This window comes from Chroicocephalus ridibundus, chromosome 22 (genome assembly GCF_963924245.1).
Source record: "Chroicocephalus ridibundus chromosome 22, bChrRid1.1, whole genome shotgun sequence".
Lineage (NCBI taxonomy): Eukaryota > Metazoa > Chordata > Aves > Charadriiformes > Laridae > Chroicocephalus > Chroicocephalus ridibundus.
The window spans coordinates 4070950-4089046 of record NC_086305.1 but is presented as its reverse complement, the minus strand read 5'-3'; the positions used below and the strand labels follow the sequence as shown (position 1 = coordinate 4089046).

The window sequence follows — 18097 nt, the reverse complement described above, 5'->3', positions numbered from 1 at the left end:
TTATCAATAAGTGAAGTATTGGTTAGATATTTTTTTGAGCCCTGACCTTAAAGCAAGAAAATTTAGCTGAAGGCGCCCCCCTGAATTAAACTTAGCTCTGTAGGAAAACTGTTTTAGTTCATGAAAATCATCCTGTTGGCTTTAGGTACCTGCAGTACATGAATAGTGGGGAGTCAGTCAGCGACAGATCTCCAACATTTAAGATATGCCACTGGTTCTTTCCTTTCTAACTAGCCTGATCGTTAGGAGTCTCTTTTGTAAATGTCGGTGCTGTGTTTTTAGCAAGAACACATCTGAATTAAATGGCTTTTAGAAAATGGCCGGTGCGTGTACAGACCAGGTAGCTGTGCATAAAACTGACAGCTCTGCAAACAAGGAGCCTTTTGTGCCCGTGTGTTTTGGTGCTTCGCGAAGGCCCCTGTGGCTGACGCAAAGCACCCCTCGCACACTGCGCTCTGTCATCGCCCTCTGCATTCGCTGCCCTACTATCTGAGCATCTTACCAAATTAAATATTAAACGTTCTAAAGGATATTGTGTTTCTTTTGTTCCTTTGGCAACTGAGAGCTCGAGTGCTCTCAATTCTCCCCGAGTTCACATTTTGCAGGTTCATGTCTTAATGTTCTTTTAATGCTTAATTCAATACTCTGGAGTTCCTACTACGCACTCATGTCTGTTACACAGAAAATTTGGTGTACAATCTACTAGACAAGAAGATAAGCTATTTAATGAGCAGACATTTCTCATCAGCATCCAGACCTCAGCCTACAAAGCTGAGAAACGCTGTGGGGGAGAGGTGGATGGGCTGCACAGTGGTGGCTGGGGGACAGAAGCCCACGTTTCTTCGTGGCAGCAAGGGTCACACCAAGCCCTGCCACTGATCACAGCGCCAGTTCCTCACATTAGCCCTGGGGAGCACTCTCTTCCAGAGGCCAGCTATAACTATATAACTACCATAACTATATAAGTAATATTTAAAAGTGGTCAGTCTGTATTAAAACAACCGTTCTATGACACTGGATGTAGGCCACCATTTCTTTTCATACACTTCCATCTAGTTTGATCAAGCAAGAGCAACTCCGGTTTTTAAGACTGAAATCAGAACGTTAGATTTCTTAATATTTTCATCATCTGAAAGATAAGCAAGTCTTCATACAACAAACGCAAAACCCCTTAGCTTCGGGAGCAAGGCTTCCCCGCACTGTTTCCATTGCACAACATCCTTCAGGACCATATGGGCCAGCAAATAGAAGCCGTCCGCTGCATAATTATGGTACTGACAAACCAATTGAACCTCAGCAGCTGCCGCTGGGGAGATTTCATTCATTCCCAGTATTGCCTTTTAAACTTAAGTGGCACTGGAACAAACACATCTTTGATCCAAGTAGGAAATCATTTGGAGCTTTGTGTTTAATAGAGCTGAAGCCCTGGGAAAATGATGTCTTTATTAGCCTGTATGACAATGCGGGCCTCATGGCAGGCACACAGCGGTTTGGTGTGTCAGTCCTCTTACTTTCTCGGATGTAGATGGACATATTTGCTCTTGAATCAATGTGGAAACAAGGACTTCAATTCAGCTGCACTGGTGAAGTGCCTATAAACGGCGTGCATGACATCAAAAGGAAGTATTCGGGAAGGGAGAGAGGGAGCACAATTTTGCCAGTTCCGAAATAGAGCTGGTATGTCTCTGCGTTTCTGTCTTTGTCTTATTTTATGCCATTTTGGGGTCACTTGTTTCTACCGTATAATCAGGGTGCTGCACACTCAAATACAGAGGGATATACGTGGCCGGTATAGTGCTATATACACATTTGTACTTATGTACCTCTCCACGTGTGCATATACCTCTAGATAACAGGACACCTCTTCACATGTTGCTGAAATTTCTACCAGTACACTTACTGATGTAATCTAATGAAAAATAGTAAAAAAACATGTGAAGAATCCAGTAAGGACACATTTTGGTGTGCTCCAGGCGTGCATATTATAACCTGCAAGGTTAGAATAAATCCTGCTCTGAATGGAAGCCTAGCGAGGAGGAGGTAGTGGTATGTTGCCAGCTGCGTGGTTGCTGTGAGGTTTTTCTCTCCTGCTATGTATTAGTTGTGATGCTACTGTATGAGCTAATCAGCGCAAGGCCTAATTATAATTATGTTCCTCTTCCTGAATAGAGCGATACCTATTCAGACCCGAGTACATACCTGGGCATATTAACGGGGATATTCTTAAAGGACATCGGCCCTTCGTTGCGCACCACAGTATAGAAGATTGACCCCTTATACTGAGGCAAAAGTAAATATATCTTTGCAAACTTTGCAACAGGAAGCTTACTAAGAAAGCAGTAAGATCCATAAAACATTCAGTAATGATTCATGGAAAGTACCCACTAAAAATTCCTAATTCATTCACTTGAAGTAGTTCATTGACTTCGGTTTGGCAATATAGTTAAAGAAGCTGTCTGTGTTTTCTCCCTAAAAAGATAACATTGGGAGTATATTGTAAAATACCATCTTGCTGTTGTTTTTTTTTTTTTTAAAGTATTCCCCTGGATCCTTCAGAAACTACTTAAATGCTTCATTTCTTAGAAAGTTGCTTTACAAATACAAGTAAGAGAGTTCCCAACAAAACCACTTTATCTTATTTGCCAGTGGAGGTAATTGTAAACATTATCAATCTAAATATTACTCTTAGCTACAAACAATTATATCAACTGAGAAATGGAAGCTGGCTCACACGCAGCAAAACCCGAGGTGTTTACAGTATGAGAGCGAGCAGCTTGCAGACACACGCATCTAATGGAGAATTTCTAGATGCTCTGCGTGTCTCTCTCTATCTCTTTTAGGGCCCCTTTTTGCATTTAAATGAACTGTGCTCAGACTATGAAATTCCCGTCTGGAGTCATCTAGCATCTGTGTAATATCCATTTAAAAGGCAGATGCAATGGGAGACAACCTGAGGACAGAGGCCGTAGGTGAGGAGCTAGCGTTTCAGTGAACAATACCCAGCCTGACAGGTGAGCGATGGAGAAGCTTTAGAAATAATGCATGGGCTCCAGCTCCCCACCACAGCCCTCGGTGACAGTGCTGCTCGTCTGGTACCTGCCGTCTCATTTACCATTGATCTCTCTTACAGTGTCAGCTGCGCTGCTGGACGAATGAGTATAAGACAGCAGCGCGATAACAGACTGGGGAAAACCAGGTTACTGGTGTGCTTTTGAGAGCAACAGGCACTAGGGCTTTGTTTCTGTGAGTTATGCAGAACCCTCGAGGTTCCCGCGTGAGCGAGACCTCTGTGAAAACCTGCTTGCTGAGCCATCGAGACCCCTTAAGTGGTTTATCAGGAAACTGGCACCATCATTAGAGGGTAATAAAATAAAATCATTGTAAGGAAATGAAAGAGCATTCCAGTCCGTTTCTGAGCAGATTTGTAGCAGAGAAAGCGACTGAACTGCACTAATCTTTCATTGCAAAAAATGTCCTTGAATAAAGAAATAAGAAATGTAGAACTGCAGCTACAGAAGAGAAATGATGTTTCTTTCCCTGCCCTAGGATAGCAGGGGGAGATGTGCTTGTAAGGACGGTTGTTTGTATAAATAAATGTTCATTCTTGGCAGTGGAATGCAAACTATGCTGAAGGGCTGGAAACAGACCACTTCGTAAAGCTGAGGCCAGAGTAAGGGAAAGATGAAGCGAGGTTGTGGGGAGGAAATTCACATTCATTTTTAGCAACTTGGAGAGTTTCTCAAGCATGTTTGACATTTTTAATTATGCTGATGTAGAGCCTATTCCAAGGACAAAAGAAGTCAGGATTACAGGATAAACAATTAGGAAATTTCATACCAGCCGGCTAGGGGTAGTGTTGCCTGTGGGTCTGGAGACTTTGCTGAAAACAGGGAATCATCTTTCATACTTTCTAGACAGATGGAATTTGAGTGTCTTGCAAAAATCTTCACCTAGGTCAGGAGACTCAGGTCGTGGTCTTACGAACTTGTACCAAATGTGTATTTTTTGATAGCCCACATTAGACAGGAAAAAGATTAGTCTGAACCGCTGCTATTTGTCCAGGCTTTCCTGCGAGATTTCCTGAGAGGGTAGGAAACAATCTTGCTATGTTTATGTCAATTGTCTCAGAGCCTGTAACTTTACAATGGAAAATAAAACTGAAATTTCTCGTGGAGAATAAGATCAGCTCTATGGTATCAAATCACAGAGTAATGGCCTGTTTGTCTGTTTTCCATGCTCAGAACATCCTGCATCGTGACTGCAGCATCTCCCTTTACGTGTGTACCCGTGGAAAAGAGCTTAGTGTGCTTGCTCACCCACCTTCCTTTCCAAAGAATTTGCAAAAAAATGTACCTGCGTTATATAGTTTCTGTGTCAAGGGTGACATATATGGCATTGGAATGGCACGAGTTTCCCATTTGTTGTTGAGCAGAACTGTTTGGGAGAAATCCCAGGGGAGTGGTTCCTTATGCGCCCCTGCTCTCTTTGCTCGGACCCCCTGCTCCGTGTGCCCAGGCGGGGGCTGCTGCTGGCGCTCCTGGGGCAAGAAGAGTGAATAGGAACCTGCATTCTCCTTGAGATAATGGAAAGTCGCAGAGGAGGTATCCAGCTTTCGGGCATGAATAAATCATTGCGGGTATGAATTATTCAGTGATCATCCCTACAACATGTGCTACATTCAGACTCAAGAGGCAGTATCCCCATTGTGTGGGTTTTCTTCCCAAACATTACAGATGTATGACAGGCTAATGAATCTAAATATTCAAATGAAATGATGGGAAACAAGATTAAAAGAATAATTTAGAAAACAGCAGTAGAAAGCTGCTTGCAAAAGTTGTGATACCTCAGGCTGGCATTACAATGGCCAGACAATCTTTTAAGTCAGTGCATTGTTGAAGCAAGCTGTCCACAACAGTTAGAGTCATAATGTGAAGTATGAATAAATAGGGGCTGAGGAAATTGGAAACCCAGGTTGGAGGAAAGAGCTGGAATTATGGACACATAAACTGACCCAGTCTTCTAGTAACCTGTGCCTAACACAAAAACCAAATGCCAATATGCAATCTCGGTAGCACTTATTAAGATAATTCAGAATTTCTAGGCTTAGATAGGTGTTGTAAGATCAGTATCTTTGCCCTATGGTGCTTTTTTTACCATTCCATTTATTATGAGCTGAAAAGGGTTGAATTAGGAGAAGAACTGGGTTGCAATGACTGGAAGGATGGCACTGTTAAATCTGTGTCGCTGTAATTATTTTAATTCCACAGCCCAGAATCACAGAGCCGACGGGCCAGGTAAGCAGGGGCAAGCCACGATCCCTAAGCAACACGTGCTGACAGTTTATTATCGTAGCAGGCTGCAGCGAAGAGTTGCAGTTCTGGTGTAAGTTGCAGGGGGTATAATCAAACCATAGATTAATCCACAGCACTCCAACACAGACTGGAAGGAAAAAAAAAAAAGTCCTCTCCTCAATAGCCAGGAAATGGCTGGTTCATCCTTCACAGGAAATGAGTCACCCAAAAGCATCAGGCGAGGAGCAGCGCGACAGGGAAGTTCTGAAATAACATGGACTGATAACAACAGAATAACACATACAGATAGGTCTCTCATTTTGTCACAGCTCAGAAAGAAAGAAAGAAACATAAAATAGGAGCTGTTGTGATTATACTTAAAATTTTAAGTTGATAGAACTACTTGCAGCACAAAAAATACCTGTAGATGCAGTTTGGCAGTGCTGTTAAAAAGTGAAATCAGAGCACGCAATGGCAGCACTAATAAAAGCTCCAGGTGCTTTTCAACTTCGTCCCTGGAAGGGCGGCCTCACATTGCTGGGGTGGCACAGCTGTCATAAAGATCCAGCTTCGGGAACTTGTAAACTGGTTTGATGCATTTACTTCTGTTTAACACTGAAGGTATATTAAGCTCAATTCCAAAGCAGTTTATTTATCTATTATCAATTGGTACACCTTTTGATAATACTTTATGCTGCCAAACTCTTATGGAACAGTGGAAAAAATACTCCCCTTGCGAACGATGTATACTACTAACGGTGGATGCTGCTTGTAAAACCACAGATCCGCAGTTAAGAAATGAACTTTTCCCAAGCACTGGAACTAACACAGCCAGCTCTCCAGTGACCCTCTGTGTACCCACCCCTCTTCCCCCAATAACCCCAGCTTTCTGCTTGTGCGGCTTATGGCTTTTACCCGTGGTGCTGCTGGTCCCTCTCCCTTCTGCCTGCCTTGGGCATGAGCTGAGCGAGGAGATCCCCGTGTTCTCAGCAGTTCTAAGCCCCCTCTGAACCGACTGCCCCATCAGAAGCCACGTGTCTTTCTGTTAGACTGATAAAGGCAGCAGCGAGTTTGCTCCTTCTCTGCTTGCTCTGGACTAACCATTTCCAGAGCTGTGATGTGGCATCGTGAATGATGCACAAAAGAATGTTCTGGCATCCGAAGATGTTGCTAAAGCTGCAAATACTCTTTTAAACAAAACAGCCGTGTTAATTGAAAGGGGCTTAAAATAAATAAAAGCAACAAAAAGAAGCAAAAGTATTTGAAACACACCCTGCCCCCCAAGTTTCTTTGGGACTATACTGGTAGGAAAGTTATATACGAGAGAGTTTCCTGGTTTAGGACCTTGCAGGGTACTGTGAATAACGGGGGAGGAGGGGAACTTGCAGGAAAACAATTGTCATTAAAACCAGTATCGAGGATATAGCATTATGCACAGCAGTTCGGGTTCCTGAACAGAGACCATATTTTAGAAGGTTTCTTGTTCTCAAGTCACCGACAGAAACGTTGGGTGGAAGAGGAAGGAGAAGGGGGGGAAAGAAACTTTGCTAGTTTGCAAAGGAATATAGTTACGTAGTACAGGCTTCAGAGCTATTTTAAAAATACAAAGGGAAAAAGGCAGGAAAAGGGTCTTTTTTGTTTCAGAGGGTTTTTCTTCCCTGCACGGTAAATTAAATTCAAAGAGATAACATAGGCAGGAAGGGCTTAAAAAGAGAAAAACCTGGGTGTGTCCCGCCAAGGCCTTTCTAGCAAGTGAGTAACCGGAGCTAGGGAGGGTGGGACGGGTTTGCTGGATTGTGCAAAAGAAGCTGATTCATATTTTTTTTTCCCTTCTCCCTCCTCTTTTTTTTTCTTTTTTTTTCACATGGGTATTTTCATGTGGGTTTCTTTTTCAAAACAAACAAAGATATACAGATGTTTGTTTTCAGTTTTGAGTTTTGTTTTGGTTTTTGTTTTTGTTTTGTTTTTTTTTTTGTATAAAGTATTATTTTGTTCTTGAATGCATTTTCCTGTTTGGCCCAGAGAGTGACTGTGCAATACCCAATAGTATCATTAGTCAGTTTGCTACCACAGTATCTGAAAAGATGCTGCCTAAAAAATTGTTAGTATTACAGGAAAATGTCTGATAAAATGTAGCATAATCAGCATTTCTGCTAGAATTGTGGAAAATCTGAGTGAGCTTGCATGATCCTTAAAAGAGTCTTTTAAGCTAGACCACAATTGCACAGGAGAGCTCTTTGAAAAGTAATAATTCTTTGATGGCATCCACCTGTGTTTGCTTTCCCAAAGGTATCAGAAAAGCAGCTGGGATATCTGCCCAGGCAATAAATGAATGTCAATACTCACTAGAAAATCAGATATTGTTCTTACTAGTGATCAGTATCTAGCATTAATAATTTTTTTCAACGCCTTTGTGTCATGTTCAGGGTACCTTTCTTTAGGGTACGCTTCTTTACAAGTGGACTGAAACATCCCATATTAAAATAAAATGAATGACTGTCTCCATACCATCCTCCGCTCTGGGGGGATTTCTTACTTACAGTCTATAAAACAGATTATTTTGAAGGGGAGATGAAGTGAAACGCCTCCATGGGAAATATAGCTTAAAATAGACATAGCTCAAGAAAGTGCACTGTGGCTTGTGAGATGGGAGTTAAATTCCTACTCTGCTTTGATCAAATCACTTTATCTCGCTGGCTCTCAGCTCGGCAACTCTAAAGTGGATCGCATAATCCCATCATTTTCCCATTCTTTGCCTCATCTAAGTTGTAAATCTCTTATCTGTGGAAAAACCTGAGCCTTTCATATGCAGTACCTAGTAAAATAACTTTGGTTTCAGATGGGGCCTTTAGTCGCCCGGAGCAATAGGCAAGAACATACTTTTCCTCCATTTTAAACGTCACTGCTGGAACAAGGGCCAAATGGCTGGGAAGCCCAATAAACCAAAGACAGGGAAATCGGAGCTACCAGCTCTTGGTAAAATCCAACCCCAATGGAAGCTCTTGCGTCTCACAAACGGTGAGAAGAGTGAGGCAGTAAGTTGATATTTGGTCCTGGCCAACAAAATATCTGTGCATTGCCCCACTTTCTGAGTAAATAGGGCATCTGGCCATACAAACCAACATAGTAATACGTGTTTGGGAGAAAATAATAGATGCTTTCACTTCTTTTTTTTTTTTTCCGTATTCATGTGTCTAGTGTACGTTTCAGAAAGAAATGAGAATATAAAATGCATGTCTGTACCTGTCAAAGTTATCTGGCATTAAGCAGAAACACGGGTTTCTGGATAGGACTGCAAGGATAAGACTCCAAATTTCATTTGCACTAGATTTTTAAAATCTTTTCTGAACCTTCACATATGTACCCCTGACACGGCTGTGTTACAGCTCAGGTGCTTCCATCAGTGGCACTCATCTATATTAGAGTTTTACTGTTTACCACTAACAATAGAGGCGGATTGTCAGAATTGTACAAACGTTTTCACAAAAATGTCAAAAGTGGGTGTGCTGGTGAGGTACGAAGGATCCTTTCTACAGTAAGACCAGTATTACGTTGCCTAGAAACTCTCAAAACAGGGTTGCAGCTAATGAAGCCAAGATCAATGTGGACTGGACATTTGATATTTGATTCAGTGCTACACAAGGGACTTGTAGCGAGGTCTGGGACAATTAATTCTTGTGCTGCAGTCAACAGATAGGGTTATGACAAGCAAGGCAAAGAAAATGAGTAATTGCTAGTCCAATTCCCAGTGAGCAAATACTGTCTATATTTAAACAGAGACAAGCAGCATTTCAACCACGGGAGCAAACTGCTTTACAGAACGATGTTAGTGGAGAGGAAGGAGCAATGTCCTGGTGGACAGGAGGACGATCCCCGGATCCTGGTCCTCCCATGCCGGTTCCTGCCCAGGAACAACATAAATGCACCAGCACTGGCTACAGCAGGACCAGGTGGACACTTGCGTCTCCCTTATATTTTTTTAGGGGCCTTCATCTTGTGGCACATGAACGAGCTCAACCATTCTTCTGAAGGGAGCCACAGAATGTATTTAGCACAAGTAAGTCTATTATAGTAGGCTTAAATTTACTATAGATGGCTCAGCACCTGAAAAGGAAATCTTTTAGAGGTTTGACAATCCCCAAAGATAGGAAATCCATGGATTTTACCTGAATCTGTGCAGAAGACCTACAGGCAATGACATTAATAGTGAAACAAGCTTATCCAATTAACCACTGAGATCCACCTGACTGGAAAAAGAGCTGTTTTGATCAGCAAACGGTGTCAGGACTGTAACTTAGGAAAAATATTAACCTGATGCCTGAGCAGAGCAGGTACGTATAATGTCTTACCTCACAAGTTCTCTCTCTCTCTCTCTCTCTGTCTCACCCACTGGGTAATCTTTATCCTTAAAACATTTACTGCAATTAAACAAACTTTATCCTGTACCTTAAATAAAACTTCTAAGTGCTGTCTAGCGCCACTAAAAGTCCCCAGACTGGCAGTGCCAAATAATTAACCTAATTTCGGCGAGGCGCCCCGCTGTCCCTCACTCGAGATGGCACCGGGCAGGAGCGCGCGGCTTCCCTGCCCGGAGCCAATATGGCGGCGGCGCCGCTCCCGCGGGCCCGGGCCCCGGCCCGCGCCGCGGGTGACAACACAATGTGCACGTTGGCGGCCTTGCCCGTACTCAAGATGGCGCCCAGCGCGGTGATCCCATGTCCTGCCCCCACTCAAGATGGCGGATCCGTGTGGCATCTCGGCATCCTTCCCGCTCTCAAGATGGCTCCTCCCAGCCGTCTGCCTTCGCCTACCGAATCGCGCCGCGCACCAGCGCTTCGCCCCGCCCCTCGCCCCGCCCGCAGCCAATGGGCTTCGCGAGGGGCGCCAGGGCGCTAACCCCCGGAGGCGGGCCATCCCCGCCCCTGCTATCAAGATGACATCTCTGATAGCCAATGGTGCGTTGGCGCGGGTGAGGCGGGCCGGGCGGCGCCGCCATTTTGTGAGTCTATAACACGGAGCGGTTGGGCTCGTTCCTGCTATTCCGGCGCCTCCACTCCGTTCCCGACGGGTCTCCTCCGTGTGCAATGGACGGGTGAGTCCCCGCTGGCCCGGGCCTCGGCACGGCCGGCACCGCGCCGGGGGCCGGGGCGCAGCGCTGCCGGCTCCTTCCCGGGGGTGCCGCGGAGGGGGGAGAAGGCGGCGGAGGTGCGGGACCCGTGCCGGGGGCCGGGGCGTTACCTGAGGGGGGGCGCCGCGGGTGCGGCCGGGCGGCCCGGCGGGGGCGAGGCGGGAAGGGGAGGGGGCGGTGACGGTGACCGGCGGTGTGTGTGTGGGGTTCTCCTGCGCGGGCCGCCCTCCCGGAGCCCCTCGCCGCGGGGGGTGAGGGAGGGGGTGGCGGCTGCTCCGCGGCCGCCGCCCCGGCGCGGCGCCTCGTGTGGGCCGTGCCCCGCTCCCGCCGCGGGGAGCAGCTCGGTGCCGGGGGTCCCGCCCGGGGGAGGCCGCCGGGGCGGGGCGGGGGGCGCTCCGGGGTGGGTGGGGGGCCGGGAGCGGGCGCACCTGGCCGGGGGGGCGCGGCCGATCCAGGCCGCGGCCGCGCTCCCATTGTCTGGGGACCTGGCGCGGGGGCGGGGTGGGGGGGGGGTCGGGGGTGTGTGTGTTTGTTCCCGGATTCCCTTTTGTGCGCGGTTTTTCCGTCCGCACGGGTGCCGCAGCGCGTGCCCGGCAGCCGCGGGGCTCGGGGCGCCCGGCCGCACCCCCGCCTTCCGCGGCGGAGGCGGCACCTGGGCCGGGGCGGGGAGCGCAGCGCTTCTCCCGGCCGCCCCCGGACCCCTCCGGGACAAAACTCTCCCCCCCCCCCCCCCCCCGCCACCGCGGGACTTCTCCGGTTCTTGCGCTTTTATCGTGGGCAGCGTTGATTGCTCTTTAACCACCGCCTCATCCGGCGTCTCGCTTCGCAAGTGTTTGCTTTTAAAACTCATGTTTTTATCACGGCAGCCCTGTCAGCAGCGAGGTCTCCGCAGTTCTCTCGTCTCTTACGGCGTATTTCTTTAGCGATCTGATTTTTAGTCTTCTAGGGCCCAGTAGTTAAAACACTTCCAAAGGCCTTCGAGTGAGCAGTTTGTTTTCCTAAAGCCTTAAAGTCCGGGAAGCCCAAATTAGTGCCTCCTGCTCCTCGCCCCTGGACACCGGGCTGGTGGCATCAGGTGTAGGCACACGTCTGGGGGTTTTACACACTGCAAAGGTGCTGTCTCAGTGGTGTTTTCATCTAAAAAAAACCCCAAATAATAGTGTATTACATTCATTTTTACAGTCCAGGGTGCAGTTCAGGTTGCTCTGCTTCTTTTAACAAGTTGCTCATCATGTTGAATGATATTTAAAAAGAAAAATAAAATCTTCAGCATGTGTGAGACCGTACATTCTAATGGCAAAAATCAGTTTGTTATCAACTGTCTTCACTGTTGTTCGTAGCAAAGCTGATTTATTGTGTATGTTAAAATAGTTGTGATTTTAATGTAGAAATTTTAGTATAGCATATGAGTCTTAATTATCCATTATCGTCCGAAGATCTTGGTGCATGATCTCTTTGCCCTGTGGAAGCTGTCTCCTGTTGGAACTTCCAATGCTGCTTCTGAAAATGGTTTTATGTTTTTGCCGAGCTGGCAGTGAGTGGCCTCTCTGGCTACAGGCTGCTTCTCCTGCCTGAAACGATGTGGAGCTGTGCTTTTCAAATGATGCTGTTTGCATAAGTTGCTTTGTTAAAACATGCAAGGAGTTCATATGGGAAAAGTCTGCTTTGGAAAATGACCCAGAGGTTTTACTGGTGCTGCTTAATTTTTCCTCTTAATGTGTAGGAATTATCCCATTCCCTGTAAAAAGTAATTTTTATGAGAGGCTTTGTTGCCGATCCTTTTGGAAAGGAGGAAAGTTTTAATCCCCTACTGAAGTTTGACACAGGAGAAGAGAATGAAGCTTAAGGTGTGATCATTTGTTGAGGGGGGGTGTGTGTGAACTGGAAGCATGTTGCACACTTCTTGAATAAAAATTCTTAAATACTGGTGGTGCTTGTTTCGTGTGGTATTTGTTATCAAGGAGGTTACAACAATATTCCAGGAATCAATAATTCTTGGCAAATAAAAAAAAGCTCTTCCTGTTGGATAATTTTAAATACTATCCCCTGCTAAGGCTACTTTATGTAAAACGTTTCCTGTGTGTGAGGCCCACAAGAGGAACAGGAAGTAAGAGAAATTGCTCTGGGGTAAGTTCGAGAGTTTTGGAAACTTGGGAGATTCCCTGTTTTTACTCTGCTTTCTGGAAAGAACCTTTTTTTAAGGTTATGAAAATCACTGGGTTAAGGTATGTGTTTTAACTGAAGAAATGTGTACTCATGGAATATTTAGTAATTCTAATAGAATGATTGTGATTCTTTAAACTGATACGTGCAGATGGGTTTAATTAGTTCATTACTGCTGGCCCTCAAAGTGCAGCAAAACCCATCTGTCTTCGTTGGTGACCAGACACCAGGGGTTGCAGTGCCCCGGATCCTCATACAGAGCGTTCTTTAAGTAGTTCACTTGGGTGGGGGGGGGAGAGAAACAAACTATCGCGTGGCTTCCTGGCAGCAGCCATTGGATCAGGCTGTGACTCCAGCTGTAAAGTGCTGGGTTATGATGACATGGCAGGTTGGTTTTGAGGAGGAAGTGCGAGGAGCTGAGCTGGCTTAAACTTGTGTTACGGCTTATTTGTGGAGCTGGTGAAATATGAATGACTTAATCAGTTCAAGCAGTATTTAATTCCTTGAGAAGCAATGAATTGTTGCAGGAGGGTAGGGAAGGAAGAACTAGTAAATGCAAGTTCTCTAGTGTTAAATCACTTTGTAGAATTGTTCTTGGGTGATTCAGATTTCATATTGCTGTTTCGGAATGACTGCCCTGCCTTCTGCTTCTCTGCCGTGTTTCCCTGAAGTTGCTGCAGGTCTGTTAGCCAGCCACTTGTGGATCCTTTACTCTGAAATTATGGTGAGCCGTTTGAAAGATAGGCATTGCAACAGGCAGTGCTGCATATATGTCAGTCTAAAATGATCATTTCTGCTCTTATTTTTACATTGCTGCTTTACAGTGGTTTGGAGTTTATATAAAAAAAAATAAATCTTCAAGTGCAAGGGTATAACTGAAATCGTGAGAATGTCTAGAGCACTCCCACAAGAGACTAACGTGTAGGTACTGTAATAGTCTGGAATGTTACCCAGGTACAACAGGCTGAGGTGCAGACAAGTTATTCTGATTCCATCAATGAAAGCAGCTGTTTGTCGTGGTATATAATGGTCACTGCTGGTGAGAGCTGGCATGAGTTGCTGGAGGTACAACTAACCTGATTTTTCATGCTAGTTGATCAGGAAGTCTCATTTCAGGAGGTTTAAGCATATGTGGTAGAGATTAAAAACTGTTTTTTCCTTCAGATCTGTGTCAGGGGAAAAATATTATTTGTTTTCCGAAATGGAAAAGAATGGATAGAGGAATCTTGTGGACAGCCATGCGCCGGTCTGGGAGCTGCTGGGCTCTCTCTTTCTCCTGGCACTCTGTCGGTCTGGTAGGGGGGACCACCCTTCGCCTGGTGCTGCTGGGGCTCTGGCGTTACTCGTCTTCACTGGCGACTTGGTAATTCTGCTAGAGATAGTGTCTTTACAGCCTTGCAGAGGTTACTCCTTTGAATATAAGGTGCTTAAGAAGTGCAGAAGTGGATATTGGTGATGGAGTTGACTCTTGACACTTTTGCTCTGGGTTAGTCAGAGGTGGTGTTGGAATTGCATCCCTTTCCCGTGAGGAATGCTGGGCTGTGTTAACTGTGGGTTTTGGTCTTAGTCCCCCTGGTACCCTTGCAAAAAGAGCCAGCTCCACTGTAGGAAGTGGCAGAGCTGTGGTTTTCTAGCACTGCTGGGTCTTGGGTCTCCACCATCACCATCTAATAATTTTTCTTTGTATAAACTGTCCTTGGCTCACTCGCAAAGACAACTGTGCACTTTGACTTGCTTTTTTCTTACTACTGTAAACTATGCTGGATATTTGTGGCAAACCTATCTAACTTTTTTTAATCCTTTTCTTTCTTTTTTCTACAGCATTGTCCAAGATATAACAGTTGGTACAAAGGTAGGCACTTCTCACTTTTTCTCTCTTTTTACACTGCTCAGCATCTGACCTAGTTTTAGCCTCACCAAATGTAGATCTTCACCTTTAAAGGGTTATTTCTGGTACCATGTAAATTGGTTTTAACCAGAAGGTAACTTAGTTTCATGTGCATTTAAAACTTTTATTATGGCTCAGCATTTGCTCTTGGCGTTTGGACATTGATTATCAACTGTCAGAAAAGAACTTTACTGCATTTAGAAACAGCCCTTTCCCCTACTAAAATGTCAAGCCATCCTTGTTGTTTGTGTGCTAGACAATGCTTCTCAATGGAGAAATTGGTCCTTTCTTTTTTGAGAACTCTATTTCCTTTGTTTATGTGAATTCCTGTTCAGTTATATGTCAAAAATCCTTCTACCGCAAAAAATGGAGTGTTTAGCTGTTGATTTTTATCTCTTGCGAGTACAGTAAATATGACCTTTACCCTTCTAGTCTCAGGTTTTCAAAGTGCAGACTTAGCCCTGAAACTCAAAGTGCTGACAGGAGCCTCCTTATCTGCCGTGGGTGGTAGTAGGCTGTTGTGTTCACAGGATAAAAGCTCATTCCTGTGAAATGTTGAACTGGAATGTGCGGGATGGACTGGCACTCCTTCATGTATTAAAGGGTTTTCATTTTCCTTCGTGAACATTGTAGCTAATGCTCTGGGATCAGGATTACAGTAAGTTCAGCCCTGTGAGTTCTTTTTATTAGATAGTATGTGTGTGAATGTTGGCCCTCAAAGTAGTCATCTGACAGCTCTTTAATGGCCCGAATTGTGTGTTGTTAGCGTCTTCATTATTAACTAAGAGTAGAGTTGCATGTGGCGACTTGAATTGGCTGGTGAAGTGATGCAGTGTGTGATAGCACTAATTTGAAGTAGAGCCGAGTGTGCGCAGTGTGTGCTCTGTTAGGTCTGCGTGAGTGAAGTGGGAGCATTAGAGAGAATTTGCTCCTAGACAGCAAATAGGTTTTGGTATTGGAAGCACAAGATTTGATGTGGTTGCTGTTAGGCATAGGCATGTTTATTAGTGCTTCAGGGTTTCTGAGAAGCATTAAACACCTAAAGAGGCTCTACCTAATGGCTGTAGGGGAAGGGTTATTCTAACTTTTCCTCATATGAGAATCTGGAGTTTGAATTAATCGTAGTGCTGTGATAGTGTCTGGTTCTGGTTGAGGACGCTGTCTGCTGCGAGGAGTTCGGTTTGCCATCGGAGGAGGAGGAGGAAAGGCTTCAGCCTGGGAAATAAGGTTGGTTACTAGTTCATAACCATTATAAAAGGTGGACTAAGTCATCCCTTGACTACTGTTAAGCAGTTTGATACAGCATGTAGTAATCTGATTAATTTAGGTAAAAGTCCCCTCAGTTGGTTTTAGCAATGTGTAATTTGCAGCTTTAGGTTTCTGCAGCTTTAAGAAGTAGTTTTATATAACTAAACTTGACCAGGAAGCTTCTGAAACTGTAATTGTAGTCCTCAGTGAATCTTGAAAAGCTTCAGGATGTGGTATTGCATGCCTCATCACTCCCATCTGGGGGAGTGATTTCAGGCCCTCGTGCAGTAAGGTCAGATTTCTAAAACAAGGACTGGGAGAAATCCCATCTGAGTGCTTTCACTCCTAGCACAGGACAGAACTGTAACCACGATTTTGCCAGTTGTACAGTGGGGTGGGGAGTGGTGAGACAAAACCCTGCATCAAAAATGAGGTTTCTTGTCAAGTCAGATGAGGCAGGTTTTGAGAAAGTTGAATCAAAATTTAAAGAGTGGCAGAAGCAAAAAGGAAAATTGAATCATCTTGATAAAGGTAAGTCTTAAAATTATTTTCAACATAACCGTGTTACTGATTATGTTTAAATAAGACATTGAGTATGCCAGTGTAGAACATGTGATAGAAGTATGTTCTTTTATGCTATGGTGTGACACATTGTGCATGTCGTGGATGTGCTTAGGTATGTTAGAATCCTGTTTGCACACAGTGAGGGACAGTGAAGGCTTCTCTTGCGCCTGCATCCTCTGTGTGGGTGGGTGCAGGTCAGCTACCTCCAGTTTCCCCCTACCCTGCTGTTTCTGTACTACTTCAGGTCCTCTGACTGGAGGGCTCTTGCCTGGAGAGAGGTACAGGCACCTCTGTTTCAAAAAAACTGTAATCAAATCCTGTATCAATTGCTTCTTAAAAATACTTAACCTCTATGGTAAGTGTAAAACCTCATTGGCCGCAGCTTTTTTGAAATTTTGGTGTTGCTTTTCTGTGTGGCTTCCCCTTGAATCTGCCTTCCTTTGGTTTGCCAGTAAGTAGCTTGAAGGGACTGCAGAAGGTTTCTTTAGCATCACAGAAGCGTTTCAGTGTGGTCTTTGCTGAAATAATTGCAGTAAAGCTCTGTCTATCCATCAGCATTTGTTCCCTGGGGCATCACTGAAATGGCTTCAAGGATTAACTGATTCCCCCCCTTCAGAAGCAGATGTTCTTTATAATTGCTTGATAACTTAAAATAATGCTGTGGAGCTGTAGTTGTGATCTACTGACTTCATAAAACATACTCATAGAAATGAGATTCAGGTGGAGATAAAACTACTTTGTTAGTGTCTGTTCTGAAAGCTGTGCTCACAGGAGAGTTTGCTGGCTGAGCTTCTAAATTAGACATGAAAATTTGAGCTGGAAAACTGTTTTTAATCAGAGGTGTAAACTTACTCATTCTTGCTGTTCATGTATGAAGAAGGTAGGAGTGGTACTCCATCTGGTTTGTTAAGGTATTAGAGGATTACAGTCCCCAAAAGCTGTCAGCTCTTGTCATACTTTAGGCAGTACGTTACTGAGACACCAGTGGACCTTTTCAATGTTCTGTTATTGACTAGAATGTCCCAAAGCTGGAGATTTCTCAGACAAGGAGGAAAAGTGCCTGTAACCCAAAAAACAATGCTGAGGAAATTATCAGAGGTAATTTACAGTGGCCTCTTGGTTATATTCCTGCTGTAAGTGGTTGCTAAGTCTAACTATGAAATTGAGGACTTTGTGAAAGTATGTATCAGTTTGCTCTACTTTATTGTTTTAAAAGACAGGGTGCTGGCACTTTTTTTTGATTTTTCTCACATCCTTAGTTTACATATTAAGGGTCCTCACACCCACTTCTATTAACTGTTCTGAGATCTTTGTTATATTTAGGTTCTGTAACTTAAGAAGTCCCCAGGTGTTCTCATGGCTTACTTCATGAGCACTGTACTGCCTGATGGTCTTGTTTCTAATCAGGACGGTAATTGTTGGAGCCATTCCTGGGTTTCACATTTAGCCTGGTCCACAGACGCTTCACTTTAAAGTGTGCGAATTTGTTTAGGAAGCTCATTACAATCCTGGTATGGGGCTCTTGATGCACAGCCTTCTGGAATGTCCTGCAGATTAGAAACACATGATTTAAGTCTTATTTCTTCCCATAATTTCATTGGTGTCTGAAAAGGAAGGAATTGTGGCCTTAAGATGGAGGCGCTGTATTTGAAGTCTAAGATACTGGGTCTGACCCCCGCAGTTGCCTCTTCTAAGTAATTTGATCAAGATCACTCTCTGTATCTCCTTTCCCTTTCTTTAATTTGCCTAGATATCACTGTCTCTTTAAGCTGTAATGGCCTCTGAGTGGGGCTGACTTACTAGAAAGAATATGAA

The 18097-nt window shown here is 44.6% G+C and overlaps 1 protein-coding gene across 3 annotated transcripts in view; it reads left to right on the top strand.

Moving 5' to 3' along the window:
• Positions 1–10246: 10246 nt before the first annotated feature.
• PTBP1 (polypyrimidine tract binding protein 1) overlaps positions 10247–18097 on the top strand; it is a 30810-nt gene continuing 22959 nt past the window's right edge. Inside the window, exons 1-2 of one of the 3 annotated variants that reach the window (XM_063357785.1) lie at positions 10247–10383; positions 14404–14434. In XM_063357785.1, coding sequence (XP_063213855.1) covers positions 10376–10383; positions 14404–14434 — 39 coding nt within the window. In that variant the 5' untranslated portion in view covers positions 10247–10375. Of the gene's footprint in view, positions 10384–14403; positions 14435–15107; positions 15129–18097 lie in introns of those variants that run through there. The other 2 variants (XM_063357786.1, XM_063357787.1) reach the window with 2 other exon arrangements.